At 45.8% G+C, this 21,627-nt stretch overlaps 1 protein-coding gene across 1 annotated transcript in view; it reads left to right on the top strand.

Moving 5' to 3' along the window:
• The first annotated feature begins 6,281 nt into the window (after positions 1-6,281).
• LOC136581792 (vomeronasal type-2 receptor 26-like) overlaps positions 6,282-21,627 on the top strand; it is a 30,719-nt gene continuing 15,373 nt past the window's right edge. Inside the window, exons 1-2 of the mRNA XM_066582414.1 lie at positions 6,282-6,848; positions 20,484-20,705. Coding sequence (XP_066438511.1) covers positions 6,282-6,848; positions 20,484-20,705 — 789 coding nt within the window. The remainder of the gene's footprint in view (positions 6,849-20,483; positions 20,706-21,627) is intronic.

Genomic DNA, 21,627 nt, shown 5'->3' with positions numbered 1-21,627 from the left:
ATCGGTCACGACAAACTCCTCAGGTGAGAGAGGAACCATTTTTTCCCAATCAGCGCTGGGGCCCGAAAACAGTTCCTGGGAGTCTGCCTGCTCTTCAGAATGTGTCATCTTCATGGAGTGAGGAGGATGGGAGGAAGGAGAAGCAGCAGTGAGAGGATTCAGAGTTGCAGCAGTGGACGGCGTAGAAGACTGGGTGGTCAATACATTGCTGGATGCATTTTCTGCCATCCACGACTGGACCTGCTCACACGGCTCTGTTTGTAATAAAGGTCTACCACGTGGACCCATAAATTGTGATATGAAGCTGGGGACCCCAGAAACTTGCCTCTCTCCTAATCCCGTGGCAGCCAGCTGTGATTCACCTGGACAAGGAACTCTGCCTGTGCCCACACGCTCACTTGGACATCCGCATTCACATCCACGTCCACATTCTCGACCCTTACCCCTACTCCTCATCATGGCGGATTACGAATAGAGCCGCGCCCAAATAAATTACCCCACTGTACAGCACTGACAACTGGGCCTTAATTCACCGCAGACAGAGACTTGTAGATAGCGGAGGCTCTATGCTGTGACTAGAAAAATGTAACCCGCTGTCTTGCGCTAATACCTAAGGGTAATTTACTGCTCGCAGAGACTTGTAGATTATAGAGGCTGTGTGGAGTGGGAGAAGACTCTAAAGCCAGTGGATAGTGCTGGTAACTGCGGAGATCTCAACCCCACTAATGGAAATGGTATTGTGAGACGCTCTGCACAGCGGCTGAGCTCAAATACTTTGCAGTGGTCCCAGTAATATTACAGTACTATTTAGCGGTGAGACCGCTGTCTAATTCACTGCAGACAGAGAACAGTATAAATAAGTATGTTCGTAGCAGACTAGGAATTATTTGCGTGCACTTTCACAGTGAGAGCGGTATTTTACTGCACACTCCAGCCAGAAACAAATATCACGGAAGGCTGCAAACAGGCCTAGCTGCGTAATACAAAAATGGTAGCCCTGCAACTCCCAGCAGGCACCAAGTAAAATGCACACGGTCAGATGTAGCACAACAAAGGAGCTTTAGGATTTTTGCACAGAGGGTAGGGACTGTACAGTGTATATCACTTTCCCCCTAGAAGTGGCTGTGTCCCAATGCTCTGGGTCTAATTCACTGCAGACAGAGAATGGTATAAATAAGTATGTTCGCAGCAGACTAGGAATTATTTGAGTGCACTTTCACGGTGAGAGCGGTATTTTACTGCACTCTCCAGCCAGAAAAAAATATTACGGAAGGCTGCAAACAGGCCTAGCTGCGTAATACAAAAATGGAAGCACTACGACTCCCAGCAGTCACCAAGTAAAATGCACATGGTGAGATGTAGCACAACAAAGGAGCTTTAGGATTTTTGCACAGAGGGTAGGGACTGTATAGTGTATATCACTTTCCCTCTAGAAGTGGCTGTGTCCCAACGCTCTGCGTCTAATTCACTGCAGACACAGAACTGTATTACTAAGTTTGTTCGCAGCCGGCTAGAAATTATTTGCGTGCACTTTCACAGTGAGAGCGGTATTTTACTGCACACTCCAGACAGAAAAAAATATTATGAAAGGCTGCAAACAGGCCTAGATGCGTAATACAAAAATGGTAGCCCTGCATCTCCCAGCAGCCACCAAGTAAAATGAACACGGTCAGATGTAGCCCTACGAAGGACCGTTGGGGTTCTTGTAGACAGGATTCTACACTACCACTATCCCTATCTCAGCACCACTTTCCCTATACTCTGTATAATAGACTGCAGACTGAGAACGCTATAGCCGTAATGGCCTGCACAGCCTGAGATGAAAAAAAAAATTGTGCACTACTGCTCCTAGCCAGCCACAACAGTAATGCACACAGTCAGATGTAGCCCTAAGAAGGACTGTTGGGGTTCCTGAAGACAGGATCCTACACTAACACTTTCCTTATAGCAGCAGCAGCACTTTCCCTATTCTCTGCCAGCGTGTCTGAGGCGAGCCGCTGGCGGGACCGCTTTAAATACTCGGCAGTCACTTGATCTCGCCAGCCACTCACTGCAGGGGGGTGGGATAGGGCTGGCATATCACAGGAGGAAGTTGTAATGCCTTCCCTGCATGTCTATTGGCTAGAAAATGGCGCTAAACATGCGGGGAAGGAAATGGAATTGACTCGAGTACCATGTGGTGCTCGTCTCGAGTAACGAGCATCTAGAGTACCCTAATGCTTGAACGAGCATCAAGCTCGGATGAGTGTGCTCACTCATCTCTATTTATCAACAATTGTACAGTACACATAATATATACTATATATTTAATTTACAATTGGTTGTTTTTCTCTGACAGGCCGCTGCATCAGTTCTACAGAAATCTTCAAATTTTTCTTTTTGCTATTGACCAACTGAACAAAGACCCAAGACTTTTACCCAACATGACTCTTGGATATCACATTTATGACTCATGTTCAAATCCTCGAAAGGCGATAAAAAATGTATTACAGGTGTTATCAGGACCCGGGGGGATCATCCCTAATTACTCCTGCAGAAAGAATCAGAGATTAGCTGGGTTTATTGGGGACCAGGGTTCAATCACTACCATACCCATATCCCGACTACTGGCAGTGTATAAATATCCAGTGGTGAGTAAAGAGAGCTAAGTTTACATGTAGCAAGAATAATTTTAAAGAGATCCAGATTACATCAATCGCTGTTTTTGCCTGTGTCTTTTGAATCTGCTTGCTGCTTTTTCTTTATTGTCAAAGGCCAGATGAAGGTGCCGATACGGCACTGAAATGTGTTTCCCAGAAAAGTTCCTTATGAAGAATTGAAATGTCTTGCTCAGAGCACGGTTTGTTCACCTTCTTTTCTGCCTAAGCTCTCAGTGTAGAGATGGTAATGAAAGCCACATCTGCAAATAGTTTGTCCAATAGGGGCTGTGTAGATGGAAGAGAGTAGAGGACCCAGAATTGAACCCTGAACAACCCCAACAGAAAGAAGAAAAGTACAAGAAGTAAAACAAAGCAAATGATACACTGAATGAGCAGTCAGATTCAGCAGGTAAGAAATTGAAATTAGCAGAAGATGAAGAAGTTGGGTCAGGGTTAGTGGGAATGTCCCCTGTAGCTGATAGCAGGAGAATAGAGAGAGCAGAGGCTTCAATGATATATGAAAGCATTTTATGTCTTACACATTGGAACAAGATGGATTTAGGTAATTTGAAAACTTGAACAGGCTGTGAGGTGTACATGGATGATGAAAGGAGAAGAGGGACTGATGTGGATGAAATCCATTGGAGGGGTGGAAACTTTAAAAGTTAACATCAGCTAAAAAGGACAGTGAATATGGTGAAGCAAGTTAAGTTGTAGGTTACTTTATTTGAGTTGCATGTAGATAGAAATTGGTCATAGACATGAGAAACGGTTACGTATCCAGATTTTTGGCCAATTTTTGACTGTCATTTTTTGCAAAAACACGTTTCCAGTAAGGCCTTAGTCAGACGGGCGTTTTTAGCCGCGATTTGCGCATGCGCATGCGTCCGGCGATTTTATAAAACCATTGCTTTGCAATGGTATCGGACACATGAGCGCTTTTTATGCGCTCGTCCGATAAATTATAGAACAAAAAATCGCAGATCGCACCTATCTGCGATCTGCGATTCCTGTTCTCTTCTCTATATGCGCTCAATGGGGCCAGCGGCAGCAGCGCTGACCCCATTGAGAACATATAGAAGACAAATCATTCTTCTCTGCCACAGCTGTAACAGCTGTGACAGAGAAGAACGATGTTTGCCCATTGAATTCAATGGAGCGGCAATACAGCCGCTCCATTGAAAGCAATGGGCTGCCGGCATGCGCGGGGTGAATTGTCGGGAAGGGGTTAAATATATAAGCCCTTCCCTGCAATTCATTCTAAAATGTGTTAAAATAAAAAAAAATTGTATACTCACCTTTCCGCTGCAGCCGGAGTCCAGCCGCGGCCGCTGTCAGTTCTCCTGAACTGCTTCTCGGCACTATTCAGCTGGCGGGGCTTTAAAATCCCCGCCTGCTGAATGATCTGCCTCTTATTGGTCACAGCCCTGACCAATCAGAGGCCGGTTTCACTCACACACCCATTCATGAATTCATGAATGGGTGAGTGACTGCTGCATCTCAGCGCTGAGCCAATCAGGGGGCAGGTCTGACTCACACCCCCTTCACACCTACTGCAGGACGGCCGCGCGGAGCTTCGGCTGCCGGGAGAAGGTGAGTATACAATTTTTTTTTATTTTTACACATTTTAGGATGAATTGCAGGGAAGGGCTTATATATTTAAGCCCTTCCCGACAATTCATCCCGGGCTCGCCCGCAGCACATTGCTTTAAATACAGGCGGCTCTATTGCCGTCTCCATTGAATGCAATGCGCTGGACAGCTCTGGCCCGTTTCTAATGAAACGCGGCTAGGAGCAGATTTTCGGGCGATTTGCGGGCGACTTGCTCGCACCGGTCACGCGATTTGCGGATGCGCATCCGTCATGTGATCCGCAAATCGCGCGAAAAAACGCCCGTCTGACTAAGGCCTAAGGGAATGATCTGTTGTGTTGTATTTTGTGGCTGGTACTTGGTGTGACCTGTCTATAAGTAGAAATTCAGATGTGATATTTAGGGTGTGTTTTTCCTCTGCTCCTTACTGTATCTGATAATATTGCTTGCTCATGTCACCTGCACTTGACAAACATCTCCAGAATCCGCCCTTTCCTCACTGTGGAAACATCGAAACATCCTATTGTTGACCTGAGCTCGGGGCGTAATTATAGGAAGTGCAGAGAATGCGGTTGCCCCTGGGCCCAGGAGCCTTGAGGGGCCCATCTGGCCTCTTTTGTCCATATAGGGAGCCTAGTACTATGAATAAAGCATTATACTTGGGGGCCCTGTTACATATTTTGTACTGGGCCCAGAAGCTTCACATTACACCTCTGACCTGAGCCATTCTCATCCTGACTCCTATAACTCTCTACAGATCGTTCTTTCCTTTGCTAAATTCTCCCCTTTCCAATTCATCCAGAATATTTCTATCCTACTGCAGTGCCTCCACCTTGTGCTAGACCTCCCTGCTGCCTCCACCCTGTGCCAGTCACTACACCTATATCTCCACCCTGTGCCAGTCGTTGCACCAATGCCCCATTCTTGTGTCAGTCACTGCACTGATGCTTTCATTGTGAACCAATCACTGCACTGCTGCCTCCACCTTGGGTCAATTACTACACCCATGCCTCCACCCTATGCCAGTCACTGCACCACTACTTCTCCCCTCCACCAGTCTCTGTACTGGTTGTCAATCCACTATAGAATACAATTTAAACTCACTACTCTCATCCATAAATCTCTACACAGTGCTGCACCACCCTATATCTCCGCGCTCATCTCTGTATACCACGGTACCCATGCTCTCTGTTCTGTCAATGATCTAAGACTAATAGTCTCCTAAATCCAAACCTCTCACTTCAGTCTTCAATGCTTTTTTTATGCTGCAGCACTTCTCATCAATGTGTTACTCTGGACAATCAAGGTAATCAGCAATATTCACGTTTAAACATGCCCTATAACACAACTTTTTAGGCCCTCCTATCACATTCCATTTACCCCTCTTCTACATTATTCCAGTCATCCGTCAGTATCCCGCACACTCTGTACACCCTAATTCACCCCATATCTGTACATGCACAGATATTGACCGGTGATGGCTCATACAGTTTAACGTATACTACCCTAATATAAAAGATGGCCAACTATTGGACAGAACTAGCACTTTTTATCTTGGTGTAACTGCTATTTCCTCATAGATTGTAAGCTCTTGTGAGCAGCACCCTCACTCCTATTGTTTGAGTTGTTTATTAGTTTATTATTAGGTAAGGTCTGATTACATGTACCTTCTTAATTGTAAAGCACTGCAGAATATATTGGCAATAAAGATTACTATTATATGACATTTTTGTAGTTTGTGTCCTCATCTCTATGGAAGCTCACTCTCCTCCGTTTCTTTCCTCCACTGCCTGTTCCCATTTTTTGTTTTATAGATCAGTTATGGAGCAACAGACAATGTCTTGGGTGAAAGACATCTTTTCCCACATTTTTTCCGGACAGTTCCAAGAGATTATGAAATGTATGGGCATTTATGTTCACTTCTGAAACAATTTGAATGGAATTGGGTTGGGATTATTACGTCTAATAACGAGAGCGGAGAGAGAGAATCCACCTTATTAATGCGATTCCTATCATACTATAAGATTTGTGTAGCTTTTATAGTTACAGATATGATTAAAGCTTTTCAGAGTATGAACACTAATTATCAAAAGGTCATTGAGGCAATTAAAATTATTCCTGTTAAAGTGATTATACTTTGTGGAACCTACCATGATCAGATATTCGAATCTCCTATAAGTAAATGGCTCAGTCATGTGACCATGATCTTCACTCCTTCCTGGGGACCAAATATTGTTCTCATTGAGAAGTATCCAGAGATCTTCAATGGAAGCTTGTCCCTGGACGCATTCTCAAAACATAATGCAGAACTAAAGCATTTCATTGATGGCTTCTATCCTTTAAACTATCCGGAAGACCTGTTACTTGAGAACCTGTGGATGACAATATTCCACTGCGCATCAGGAAAAAAAGAAAAAGATACATTTTATGGAAAGATTTATGATATATCCCTACACAACTGCACAGGACGGGAGCGGATTAAGGATACCTGGAATTACTTGCATGATACACTTTATGACCCAGTATTTAATGCAGTGAACATTATGGTCAACGCTCTACATCAAATACACTATTCCCAAGACAACCGGTCTAGAACAGACGCATCCTATCAATTCCAGGTAAGTGATAGAAATATGTTTAGTGGCATAAAACAGCTGGTGAGTCGGTCGTCTCCATTTAGAGAACATAAGTTATAGTGAAAGTTACAGTGTTTTAAAATGTTTGTCTTCTTCAGTTCTCCCTTACGTGTTCCTTTTATTATAGCCATAGCTGGTTCTGTTACTCCATAGATGATAAATAGTTATGGGCATATATTGCTTGCATAAGTAATTCTAATATTTTTTATGAATATTCCTGAATAATTCACTAAGACATAATAGACACGTCTAGTGAAATATTGTACTTGTCAAGGCATTGGATATGGATTTGTTATGAATCTACACCCATTTGGCTTAGAGCCAGTGTTGTTGGGGCTACTATTGCAATGTGTAGTGTCCCTATTACACCCCAGTGCAAAGATGTCATGTGATTGCATAAAGCATATTATTCACATGCAAAATAACATTTATTGTTTGCATCTTGTATTGCAGTCTTAGTTTTGCAAAATCTTGCATAAGCCCAGGCTATGCAGAGATATAAGAGTTAAATTGTACAGATGAGATGTGATTTTGGTTATGAAGAAGACCCTCAGCAGATTTTGCACAAACCCTCGGGAATGTGGAAGGGACCCGACAGCTGGGAGAGTGAGTTGTCTCTTGGAGCAGGAAGGGAGAAGAGTTACATGTGAGCTCAGGACAAAGACTACAGAGAGAGCTCCTGGAATCTTAACCCACCCTGCCATTTTTGGGCAATGCTGATTTTTGTGCCAGTCCACGCTGTGAGAGGAATTTCCGTGTCATGAGCTCTTGGAAGAGGGGTGAAGCTAGACAGAGAGGATAAGTTGTACAAGGACCCTCTGAGTACTCTGTTTTCTCACCTCCGGTGGGAACAGTGCTTGTCAGCTATCCTGCTGATGAATCGTCCCCACATGCATCCTTCCAGGTATCACTTACGAAACTGAATTGTGAGTAACAAGTGGATATTGTAGTGCAGTCTGAGTGAAGCTCCACAGCAGAGGCTAATCTAAATTGGACTGTGCATGTAAAGAATTGAATCTAACTGTTAGCAAAGATATTCTTGCTACCAATTAAGTAAGAGACGTTCCAAAGAGCATTGTAGGTGGTTGCTTCAGTAACTGCTGCTAGGACCTTCCAAACTAATAAAATTAAAAAATACCTTTTATTAAATTCCTTTAAAAGAAGAACAAAACAAATACAAACAAATAAGGGGAAGATTAGGATTAAGAAGGCCACTAGTGACTAGTGACCAAACAGGTTGGAGTCGTATAATAGGACTCAACCTTAAAAAACGACAGCAACCGCCACTTCTGAAATATGAACAATGGGAAATCGAGTCATGTGATGAAGCTCAATTGATGTACAACATTGATCATAGATCCAGAAAAGTGATCAAATAAAGTAGAATCACTCTAAATCTGGTATCCTAATGTGCGTCGTATAGTGGGAAGGACTTGCACATAAGGAGTTTGCTCTTAAAGCAAAAATGCGCGTTACCCAACGCGTTTCTCCCAACTGGTGGGTTGCTCAGGGGTTACAATGCGCTAGTTCCAACCAAAAGGTTGGATTGTGGCTAAATTTTTATAAAGTGTGGAAGCCACACATAGTCCAGGACTGATAATCATGGACCAGTGGTCGCCAAAATGATCTGTCTCTAAATGTAAATGCAATGCAGCGAAGAATTCCAGTGCACCGCAATTTACAAAAATCAGAAAAGAATGACCTATGACGTGGCAATGATGGTCACGGTAATGGTCATTAAGAGGACAAAATTATCCTCAAAGTACAAGATGAGATCAAAAAGAGATATATAAGCCGTCAGATGCTATCAATAACCTAAGCCCTTAAAGTCCTCAAGATAGATTTGCAGCTACCTAAATGATAAGAAACTATCTGAAGTTGCTAAATAGACTGATAATGCAACTCGAGTGAGTAGCTGAAGGGGACTAGCCCCTAGGTCAGGACAAAGAACTTAAAATCAAAGAAAATAAAGACAAAACGGCGGCATGTCAGTCCTTGTGGTGGAGTGACAGCAATTGCTACTCACTCGAAGTCAATGGGCGACTTGAGCATTTTTGTATATTACCCATGCTCCGCTAAGGTTTTATTTTGTGAAAATCTGGAAAACCCAAGAAAGTGATGGAAACGTGCAACATGCTGGGCTGCATCTCAGGCACCCAGGTCTCACTATTTAGCCACAATAGCGGCAAGAGTGTGCCTCCCCCCCCCCCCCAACAATTTTTACTTAGGACAAACCCTCATTAGCAATGCATACCTTAGCTAAGCACCACACTACCTCCAACTAAGCACAATCACTGCCTGCATGACACTCAGCTGCCACTTCTCCTGGGTTACATGCTGCCCAACCCCCCCCCCCCCCCCCGCGCACGACCCAGTGTCCACAGCACACACCAAAGTGTCCCTGCGCAGCCTTCAGCTGCCCTCATGCCACACGCTGACCTCAAAGCCACACCACCCTCATGTCTATTTATAAGTGCGTCTGCCATGAGGAGGAACCGGAGGCACACACTGCAGAGGTTGGCAGGGCCAGGTAGCGACCCTCATTGAAGGGGGGCGGGGGGCGATAGCCCGCAATGCTGTAGAGGATCGATGAGAAATTGACGTTCCATCTTCATTCCAATCCTGTGCCACCTCCATCAGGAGCTGCAAACGTGGGCATAAAGGAGACTCAGCTGCCAGCCCAGCACTTCTACACATCTCCACAATGCTGCAATACTCTGTGTGAGAAGTATGTGAGCTGGCCCTGGGTCAGCCTCTGTCCCAGCAAACACCTTGTGTGGCCCAAGGTGCTGCGAGTGACATAGCAATGGGGACTCCATGTGTCCACAGACTACTCATTCTGTTTGGGTGTCGGATACCTCATTGACAACGCAAGGGGTAAACCATCTGCACTCTGCACCCTACCAAAGTCTGTCAGTGTTTTGGGGACAGACAGGTAAAACACCTCTATGGGAAGTCTGTGTGCACCCGCAGCATGGGTGGCTAGCAGGAACACACAGATGGTACATAAAGAAATCCAATTACAGTGCCCCGGATAGCTGTGGTTACGTGAGAGGAAATACATGTTGGCTGTGGCCCACAGGTCATGCCCTAGACATTCTTGTTTTTTTTAAAACTGCCAGGCAGGTACAAGCTGACCCCAGTAACATTTATTTTGCAGAAGTCTAGGGAGACCCCATTAACATTTCTGTAGTAACAGTATAGACAGACCCCAGTAACATTTCATTAGCAGAAGTATAGGCAGACCACTGTAACATTTATGTAGCTGCAGTATTGGCAGAACCCTGTAACATTTGTGTAGCAGCAGTATATGCAGACCCCCAGTAACATTTACGTGGCAGAAGTATAAGCAGACCCCAGTAACATTCTGGTAGCAGAAGTATAGGCAGACTCCTGTAACATTTAAGTGGCAGCAGTATAGGCAGACCCCTGTAACATTTATGTGGCAGAAGTATAGGCAGACCACAGTAACATTTCTGTTGCAGCAATAAAAGCAGACCCCTGAAACATTTATGTAGCAGAAGCATAGGCAGACCCCAGTACCATTTTTGTAGCGGAAGTATACGCAGACCCCCTGTAACATTTATGTGGCAGAAGTATAGGCAGACCCTTGTAACAGTTATGTAGCAGCAGTATAGGCAGACCCTTGTAACATTTCTGTAGCAGCAGTATAAGCAGACCCCTGTAACATTTATGTAGCACAAGCATAGGCAGACCCCTGTAACATGCCTGTAGTAGAAGTATAGGCAGACCCCAGTAACATTTCTGTTGCAGCAGTGGAAGCAGACCCCTAAAACATTTATATAGCAGAAGCATAGGCAGACCCCTTTAACATTTGTGTAGCAGAAGTATATGCAGACCCCCTGTAATATTTACGTGGCACAATTATAGGCAGACCCCAGTAACATTCTTGTAGCAGATGTAAAGGCAGACCCCTTTAACATTTATGTGGCAGAAGTATAGGCAGACCCCAGTAACATTTATGTAGCAGCAGTATAAGCAGACCCCAGTATCAGTTCTGTAGCAGCAGTATAGACAGACCCCAGCACCATTTCTGTAGTAACACTAAAGACAGATCCCAGTGACATTTCTGTAGCAGAAGTATAGACAGACTCTTGTAACATTTACTTGGCGGTAGTATTGGCAGACCCTGTAACATTTACGTGGCAGGAGTATAGGCAAACCTCAGTAATATTAACAGGGCAGCAGTATAGGCAGACCCCAGTAACATCCTAGTGGCAGCAGTATAGGAAGACACCTATACAGAAGTATAGGCAGAGCCCTGTAACATTCAAGTGGCAGCAGTATAGGCAGACCCCTGTAACATGTAAGTGGCAGCAGTATAGGCAGACCCCTGTAACTGTCTTGTAGCAGAGCTATAGGCAGGCAGGCAGACCCCAGTAAAATTTCTGTAGTAAAAGTATAGGCCAACCTTTGAAACATTGGGATACCGTGAGCGTAAGCGAAGGCTGGAAAAATTAATTGGATAAGAGTGTAGGCGTGGGCCCCAAAAATTAATGTACCAAGAGTACAAGTGTAACTCTGAAAAATTTATCAACCGAGAGGGCAGGTGAAACCCATAAACATTTTTTTAAAGATACAGCTCACTGTTGCTTAATTTGTAACAGTGCCTGGAGGTAGCCCTGTTAAAAAAATTGGTTCATGTTACAGTCTCAATACTTTTGAAACTTAGAAAAATTGTAAAAAAAAATGGTAGATGAAGATGAGCCTTCTGGGCCGCAGAAAAATTGGCTGTTCAGCGCGATGACATGTTGTTTCTGGAGGAGGAGGAGTAGCAGGAGGAGGACTAATGTCAGAGAAAGATTGACAAAGCTAAATGCCCCGTTTAACCGGTAATATAGAGGAGAGTGCTTTTATCTGTGGTTGCAGCGAAAATAATCTTTAGGTTCTGCTGCTCTCCGCTGGTGGGGAAGAGAAGTCTGGGGAAATCCAGGCTTTGTTCATCTTTATGAATGTAAGCATGTTGGCACTGTCAGTTGACAGGTGGGTACGCTTGTCCGGGATGATTCCCCCAGCTGCATTAAATAGCCTCTCTGACAAGACGCTAGCGGCAGGGCAAGCCAGCACCTCCAGGGCATACAGCGCAAGTTCGTGCCACGTGTTCAGCTTTGACACCCAGTAGTTGTACGGAGCAGAGGCGTCACGGAGGACAGTGGTACGATCGGCTACGTACTCCCTCACAATCTTCTTACAGTGCTCCCTCCAACTCAGCCTGGACTGCCGAGGTGTGAGACAGTCTTGCTGGGGAGCCATAAAGCTGGCAAAGGCCTTGGAGAGTGTTCCCCTGCCTGCGCTGAACATGCTGCCTGATCTCCACGCCTCCCCTTCTACTTGGCCCACGGAACTGCGCTTTCTGCCACTAGCGCTGTCAGATGGGAAGTTTACCATTAGTTTGTCCACCAGGGCCCAGTGGTATTGCATCACTTTCAAGCCCTTTTCCTCTCTGGGAATGAGAGTGGAAAGGTTCTCCTTATACCGTGGGTCAAGCAGTGTGTACACCCTGTAATCCGTAGTGGCCAGAATGCATCTAACACGAGGGTAACGAGAAAGGCATGCTAACATAAAGTCAGCCATAAAAGACAGTTTCAGGAATGTGCCAGGTTTCTTCAATGAATTTTCAGAATAGTGCTACCTTACATATAATCGGAAAGCACTCATCTGGTGCCGTGCAGGGAGAATCAACCGATAGACCCTGCTGACACCGATATCCAGGACCGCTTTTAGTAAAAGACCTTTAATCCCCCACAGTTTGCCGCATTTGGCACAGTGTGCGATTCGCTAGGTATTTTGCCGTTCTGTTTGCAGTTAATTGGCTATCAATAAAGTTGTTTTAAAACACGTGACACGCATAATGCGTTCCATGTCACGTACTAACTTGATGACGTTTATGTCACCTGTACGTTCCGTCAGCAAGAATTGTTCCCGCCCCTAATGATCACACTTCACTGATTGCTTTCGGCATGTAAACGGCCGGTATAGATCAAGAAGTGTTTATTTGGATTGCATATATGTATGTCAATGTATAATTTGTTTATTGAGCTTGAAAAAGGTGATTATTTTTCACCGAAACGCGTCGCTCTGTATTTTAATAAATACCTTATTCCCGAACGAGCGCAAAGTTAGCTTTTTCCCTTTGATACTATAAAGTCAGCCATGTGTGCCTGGGTACCTGTACGCAACATATGGCTGTCCTCACTAGGAAGATCACTTTGAGTATCCTCCTCCTCCTCCTCCTCAGGCCATACATGCTGAATGGATGAGAGGCAAGCAGCATGGCTACCCTCTGCAGTGGGCCCAGCTGTCTCTTCCTCCTCAGGCTCCCCCCCCCCTCCTCCTCCTCCTCCTCCACGAGGGTGCTCTGACTATCCAGCGACATACTGTCTTCCCCCGCCTCCGTTTCTGCCCGCAAAGCATCAGCCTTTATGCTTTGCAGGGTACTTCTCAGCAGGCATAGCAGGGGAATGGTGACGCTAATGATTGCAGCATCATCGCTCACCATCAGGGTGGACTCCTCAAAGTTTCCAAGGACCTGGCAGATATCTGCCATCCAGGCCCACTCCTCTGTAAAGAATTGAGGAGGCTGACTCCCACTTCGCCGCCCATGTTGGAGTTGGTATTCCACTAAAGCTCTACGCTGCTCATACTGCTCAAACCGATGTTGCAGGGTGCGCAGGGTGGCAGCGTCCGTGTTGGACTTGCGGAAATGTGCGCTGACCCGGCGCACCTTGCCGAGGAGGTCTGACAAGTGTGGATAGCCTTCCAGAAACCACTGAACCACCAAATTAAAGACGTGGGCCAGGCATGGCACGTGCGTGAGGCTGCCGAGCTGCAGAGCCGCCACCAGGTTACTGCCGTTGTCACACACGACCATACCTGGTTGGAGGCTCAGTGACGAAAGCCAGCGGTCGGTCTGCTCTGACAGACCGTGCAACAGTTCGTGGGCCGTGTGCCTCTTCTCTCCTAAGCTGAGTAGTTTCAGCACGGCCTAAAGTGCTGGAAGTCCACAGCCTCATCCCCTGGACCCCAAAGGTTGGGCATCGGTCACGACAAGCTCCTCCGGTGGGAGAGGAACCATTGCTGCCCATTCTGGGCAGGGGCCCGAGAACAGTTCCTGGGAGTCTGCCTGCTCCTCAGAATGTGTCATTGTAATGGAGTGAGGAGGCTGGGAGGAAGGAGGAGCAGCAGCCAGAGGATTCAGAGTTGCAGCAGTGGACGGCGTAGAATACTGGGTGGTCGATAGATTGCTGGATGCACTTTCTGCCATCCACGACAGGACCAGCTCACACTGCTCATTTTTTAATAAAGGTCTACGACGAGGACCCAAAAATTGTGATATGAAGCTGGGGACCCCAGAAACTGTCCTCTCTCCTACTCCCGCAGCAGTCGGCTGCAATTCACCTGGACCAGGAACTCATCCTATGCCCACACCCTCACTTGGGACTCCGCGTCCTCAACCGCAACCGCGTCAACGTCCTCTGCCCCTACCCCTACCCCTCAGCATGCTGGAATAAGAATCGAGACAGAGCAGTGTAAAAATGTTTGTGAATTATTGCCGCGCAGTTGGTGGCTGCCAGCGGTAATATAACACAAAATGAAGCCAGAGATAAATTATAAGGAAGACTGCACTTAGGCCTTGCTGTGAACTATGCAGTTTGGATGGACGTGAAGTCGCACAGGCCACGCAGGCAAATGCACTGGGTCACCGGTAGCCGTAAAAAGGATTTCTTTTTGAAATCTCCTTTTTTTTCGATGCAATGCAGGCTGAGGCTATGCAGTGTGTATTGGACTTTCAATCTATGGGCGTCGGGCACACCATGCACTTGTGAGACAGCACACGTATAACACAGAGCGTTGTAGAAAATTTGTGGTTTCTTTGCGTACACTTAGAGGCCGACTGAACTGACGCAACGCAAAGTGCGGACAGAAAAATATTTAAATGAAGGCTGCACGCAGGCCTTGCTGTGCACTATGCAGTTTGGATGGACGTGAAGTCGCACAGGCCATGCAGACAAATGCACTGGGTCACCGGTAGCCGTAAAAAGGATTTCTTTTTTAAATCTCCTTTTTTTTTCGATGCAATGCAGGCTGAGGCTATGCAGTGTGTATTGCACTTTCAATCTATGGGCATCCGGCACACCGTGCACTTGTGAGACAGCACACGTATAACACAGAGCGTTGTAGAAAATTTGTGGTTTCTTGGCGTACACTTAGAGGCAGACTGAGCTGACGCAATGCAAAGTGCGGACAGAAAAATATTTAAATGAAGGCTGCACGCAGGCTCTGCTGTGCAATACTGAGGTACTACAACTCCCAGCAACAACGGAGTTAAATGCACACGGTCAGAGGTTGCCCTAAGAAGAACGTTGGGGTTCTTGTAGACAGGATTCTACACTACCACTGTCCCTGCCTGACCAATACTGCCCCTATACTCAAGTACAGACTGCAGCCTGAGAACGCTATAGCCTGCACGCCTGATATACATTAAAAAAAAATAGTGCAAAAGTGCTCAGAGCAGCCACAACAGTAGTGCACTAGGTGAGCTGTGGCCCTAAGAAGGACCGTTGGGGTTCTTGTAGAAAGGATTCTACACTATAACTGTCCCTGCCTGACCAATACTGTCCCTATACTCAAGTACAGACTGCAGCCTGAGAACGCTATAGCCTGCACGCCCGACATACATTTAAAAAAAAAAGTGCAAAACTGCTCACAGCAGCCACAACAGTAATGCACTAGGTGAGCTGTGGCCCTAAGATGGACCGTTGTGGTTCTTGAAGATGCTAACACTGTCCCTATAGCAGCAGCAGCAGCAACAGCACTTTCCCTGATCTCTCTTAGGGTGTGTCTGTGGCGAGCCGCGGGCGGGGCTGATTTAAATACTCGGGGGTCACTTGATCTCGCCAGCCACTCACTGCAGGGGGGTGGGATAGGGCTGAAACATCACAGGAGGAAGTTGTAATGCCTTCCCTGTGTTTCTATTGGCCAGAAAAGGGCGCACATTTCTCAGGGAAGGAAATGTAATTGAGTCGAGTGCCGCGTGGTGCTCGTCTTGAGTAATGAGCATCTCGAACTCCCTAATGCTCGAACGAGCATCAAGCTCGGCCGAGTGCGCTCGCTCATCTCTAGTCTGGAATCTAGATTTAATAAAAAGTGTCTTCACCTCAAACATGTAGTTTACGCCCAAGGTAATCGGGGAAGCAAACGTGTCGGCTCTGATTAAGAAAGCTCGTAGGAAAAACCAAATCAATTCCATTAACCCCAGTAGGGGCGCCCGGGTATCGTCCACAGTCGAAATAGCTAGAGAATTCCAGAAGTTCTACGCCCAGCTTTATAATCTCAGGGCACACCCACCCTCTGACGTTCCCAGCGGGCTTAGAGAGCAAATTGCGGACTTTTTAACAAATTCGCGTCTGCCCAAATTAGAGGAGGATGTAGCGCCCTCCCTGACTGTCCCAATCTCAGAACCTGAGGTGAAGTGAGTCTTAGACTCCTCCCCTCCCGGTAAAAGCCCAGGCCCAGATGGCCTCCTTCTTATCTATTATTAGTCCCTTCGTCACGTATTAGTACCACGCCTGACCGAACTTTATAATTCCCTTCTACAGGGCTGTCCCCTCCCGAGACAGGCCCAAGAAGCTCATATTACTCTTCTCCATAAAGACAATAATGATCCGGAGATGTGTAGTAGCTACAGGCCCATCTCCTTCATAAATTTAGATGTCAAATTGTGGGCTAAACTCTTGGCCAAACGCATGGAGTTTCTCATTCCTAATTTGATTAATAGAGAACAGGGCGGGTTTGTGAAGGGAAGGGAGGGGAGAGATAATTGTCTGCGAATTTTACACGTGGTACAGTACGCCCAATTAAAAGGAATTCCCCTAGCCCTAGTAAGCACCGATGCAAAAAAGGTTTTTGATAGGATTGATTGGATCTATATGCAGGCTGTACTCCTACATTTCAATTCCCCTCCCACTGTATTTCAGCCATTTTCTCTCTCTACTATGATCGCCACGCCAGACTAAAAATCAACGACTCTCTATCCTCGCCTTTTGATATCAGAAATGGTACCCATCAGGGCTGCACACTCTCCCCTACCCTCTTTATTCTTGCACTAAAACCTTTGCTTCAGAGTGTCAGACTAGATCCTGAGATACGCGGCCTAACCATGGGGGGACAGGAGCTCTATAGTGCTTCGTTTGCCGACTATATTGTATTCTCGATCACAGACCTAGAAACTAGTCTCCCTAGGTTTACTTCCCTCCTGGATCAGTTTGAGAGCCTCTCTAATTTCAAAATCAATTTTGCCAAGTTGACGATACTGTTTCCATCCCCCCAAGCCGCCGTAGAGCATAAGAGGATGATTCCTTATTCTCTTGGACAGAATCAGCAATTGATTTCTTAGGGTTGAAACTAACCAAGAGAATAGGTGACTTATACCTTGCTAATTTTTCTCCCCTTATAGCTAAAATCAAGAATCTTCTGCATGACTACGACTACGCCTAGATTGGCGTATAGCCTCATGATAAGGAAAGGCTCTGAGGGGGGAATTGGTCTGCCCTGCATCCACGACTTTCATTTGGCATCTCATCTGAGTTATTGGATGGAGTTAACTAGACCATTGAGAGACCCCCTCCAGGTTCACTTATGAACAAAAGGTCAAAACCACATATGGCACCTCCTTTTTGGAGACCCTTTGGTTTCCATAGAAGAATCTATATAGAGCCAAGAGCTTCAGTCCCCTTCTAAGAGGTCCCTGCGAGGTCTGGGATGCCCTGAGGGAACCCTTGCCAAGAAGCCCTCCCCGATCATCCCTCTCAGCATACTACCTTGCTTCATGGGTTCCCTGGGGACTCCTGTCTAACGAGTCTCTGGTCTAAATTTGTTAATAGGTCCTTTGGCGATTTACAGGCCCTGGCACATCTGGGTACAGAGAAAGCCCTACGGTTCTTTCTTCCTGGGCAGACCCTTTCCTTTTTTACAGTCAGCCCATGTGAGAGGTGTGATTGGGGACTATCTTAAGTCATATACCTCTACGATGCCACTCTCAGAGTTTGAAAGGGCTTTAAGCAACGACAAACATACAGTTAGAAGAATTGCATTCCTCCACAAACAATTTATCTCCCCACACAAATCTCTATCAAGCTTTTCTATCCTCATGGGAGAAAGAACTGAGTATTAACCTTTCGTCGGGTGATATCCATTTAATCCTGAAAATGGCCTATGGCCTGTCTCCTTGTATTCCCTCACAGGAGGCCCATTACAAACTCTTAGTCAGGTGGTACAGGACGCCTCAGTGGCTCTTCGATCATAGTCTAGCGATGCAGCGCAAATGCTGGAGATGAGATGGGGGAATAGGCTCATACCTACACATTTGGTGGGAATGCCCGATTTTGACTCCCTTTTGGCTGGAGGTCGAAGCGACTCTCTAGAAGTCCTCCCCAAAATTTACACTCACCCCAGAGATCTTGTTTCTCTGGAAGCCCTCAGTAGGGTTTCATCCTCTGAAACACAGGTTGATTGTCCATTTACTTGACGTGACTAAGGCACTGGTCCCTCTTCTTTGGCTCCAAAAAATCTCATCCTTTTTGACCCAATGGAAGGATAGAGTTGACCAGACCTGCAACTTGGAATAACTGGTCAGTTGGTCGAGAGGCACCCATGACGGATTCCTGGAGACATGGAGCACCTGGTATAAAGTACGAAATGGTCTCTAGTTATTGGTTGACTTGGTTATATGATCAGGGAGTTCGTGGGCCTCTTTATTTTTGCAGCCTCTAGCTGTATATGCCTGCCTGGCGACGGGGTCATGTTTTGGCCTACTTCATGGATGAGCAGATGGCCCTGAACCCACTATGACAGCCACATGCTAATGCTTCCATAGGCGTTAGGTAGTCCCCCTCCCTCCGCTCCCCCACTCATTTCCCACTACCCCAATGCCACTGTTTGTCTTTCCACCTACCCACTTTTCATTTATTTTAAGTTAAAGTGTTCCTTGTTTAATTGCTTTTGATTTTTACTACTCGCGAACTTTAGCGGGCATTTTCTTCCCGCATGTGAAATGTGAGTGGCATATTTGTCTATTTTCCCTTTGTATTGATGGAAAATTTCAATAAAAACCAGGAGGAAAAGAAAATTAGCCCTACATGTAAAGGGGGAAAAAACGCAGCAAAAATATTTTTGATAGCTAAAGGAAAAAAAATAGGGTAGTAAAACCACCACCATGGGTAAAATCCCAAATGGTGTCAGCTCCTTAAAGGGGTTGTCCCGCGCCGAAACGTTTTTTTTTTTTTTTCAACCCCCCCCCCCTCCCCGTTCGGCGCGAGACAACCCCGATGCAGGGACCTAAAGAAAGCTTACCGGAGCGCTTACCTGAATCCCCGCGCTCCGGTGACTTCTATACTTACCGGTGAAGATGGCCGCCGGGATCCTCTTCCTCCATGGACCGCAGCTCTTCTGTGCGGTCCATTGCCGATTCCAGCCTCCTGATTGGCTGGAATCGGCACGTGACGGGGCGGAGCTACACGAAGCCGGCATCCTGCACTAGAGGCTCCATTGAAGAAAGCAGAAGACCCGGACTGCGCAAGCGCGGCTAATGTGGCCATCGGAGGGCGAAAATTAGTCGGCTCCATGGGAACGAGGACGCTAGCAACGGAGCAGGTAAGTAAAAAACTTTTGATAACTTCTGTATGGCTCATAATTAATGCACAATGTACATTACAAAGTGCATTAATATGGCCATACAGAAGTGTATAGACCCACTTGCTGCCGCGGGACAACCCCTTTAAGGTACAAAACAGTCTTGTCTATAAGCGGTTAAATCAGTCTTTTACACCTTCAACTTTTAATTAGGGATTTCAGACTCAGATATTTAACCCAGATGTAGTGCCTGCTGTTGGAAGAGGAGTGGTCCCCCAATCCCAATTTGGCCAGGTGAGGCAGCAGCTCTCTATTTAAATCTATGGTAACCACAGAAAGATGCAGATGTGTCGCACTCTTCAGGTGAAACTGGCTAGTTCTCCATATACTGTAAATTGGGATTCCAGAAGTGCCTACAAATCCACCTTGACTTGACTAGGCTATTTAAATTATTTTTCCTGGGTAAATGAAAGTCTAGTTTTATTTTGGTCATCAGCTTCCCTCTTGTGGAAATTCTCATAGCTTTTTCTAGGGATTTATTAGGGTTGCAGCAGCCTCTTGGAACGCTGTGGGGATATGGATCCCACTTGACCTCCTACAAAATCCACATATAAGAAAGAAAGCAAGAAATACAATAGTCCTTTCAACTATAGTTTGTGAGTGTTATGGAGCCAGGGTAGAACTCTACCTCTTTTCACCTGGAGAGGATCGCCATATTGCCACCATGAAGGTAGGGTGGTGGAGGCCCTTGGGCAGGTACCAATGTGCCTTACCTATAATTCGTCCCTAGCAGCTGCTATGGATAGTGATTGCCATTGTTGCAGCAAACTCTATATGTCAAACAAGCGAAATCGTACAATTGTGTAAAAAAAAAAGTACAATATACTGGTTGAGGCTTTTCAATTTTACGGTTTTCATATGTTTCAGTGTGTGGTTATAGCTTTTTTTTCCCCTTTTATTTCAAAGGTATATCATACTTTGATTCATCTAGAACTTTTTGGTAAACTGGTTTTCCAGATGAACGGAGCAATCTTAGAACATTTCGAAATTCATAACCACATTATAGTCAATCAAACATTGATCTCAAGTATTGTTCCCTACATTGTACCTCAATTTTCACAGATACTTGACGTAGAAGCCATTATCATCAATGAAAGTTTAATTCAGTGGAATACTATCAACAATGAGGTAATGTGTCATCATGATGAAAGTTTGTGAGTTAAGTTTTGACATTTCTTTAGTGAATCTGAACAAATAAATTAAATCCACAAGAACTTACTCTAATGCTTTAACCCACAGTATTCCTAATTGGGTCATTTACTCTTAAGCCCCATTTACACAGGACGAATATCACACAAACAATGTCTGACAATTGTCCCCGCACATACTGGCTGCTGTGCTGTCACACAGGAGCAAGTATCACTGGGTCTCTGACAGAGCGGCCAGTGGGTGGTGGCACGACAGCTGGAGGAAATTTCTCTCCTCTCTCTCCACCGGCCCTCTCCATTGACTTAACACAGTGGCCGTTCAATACTGAACGGCTGCTATTTACACGACTGCTTGTATTTATATACCAACCATCTGTTGCCCTTCCAGTTCAATTTATTAACATAATAACTCTGACACTCCATGTTGGTTCAAGTGGGGTAGGCCACAGCTTTTATTACATTCCATGTTTGTTCAAGTCGTATAAGCCACAGCTTTTACTAACATTTTTCATGCTTTAAACCGTATTTTCCAACAATCCTTAACATTGTAACCGACTTTGATAAAACCCTCTGAAAACCACGCTTATGCAGCGTGCTTGAAGACCCGTACTTCCAAACCGTAAAATGCTGGCATGGAAAAACCACCTCGAGCAGCCAGCTGTGACAACTTTCCATATGACCCAAAACTTCTCCCATAAGCTGCTAGACCAACAACTTCACCCCCCTGTAAGGGTGGGTAGGCAGGCCTCTTCACTCTTGACCTGATGCTCCCTGTCTTCCTTGTTCGTCTCCCGCTCTCATTGTGATGTCATCCTCCCTTTTTCTTGTACCAGAAAAAACCCAGGCTTCCAGCTCTTCACCTCTGAATGGCACAGTCATCAAAAACTCCAGCAGTCACTGGC

The sequence above is a fragment of the Eleutherodactylus coqui genome, chromosome 11 (assembly GCF_035609145.1).
Source record: "Eleutherodactylus coqui strain aEleCoq1 chromosome 11, aEleCoq1.hap1, whole genome shotgun sequence".
NCBI lineage: Eukaryota > Metazoa > Chordata > Amphibia > Anura > Eleutherodactylidae > Eleutherodactylus > Eleutherodactylus coqui.
This window is presented reverse-complemented; position numbering and strand designations above follow the sequence as displayed.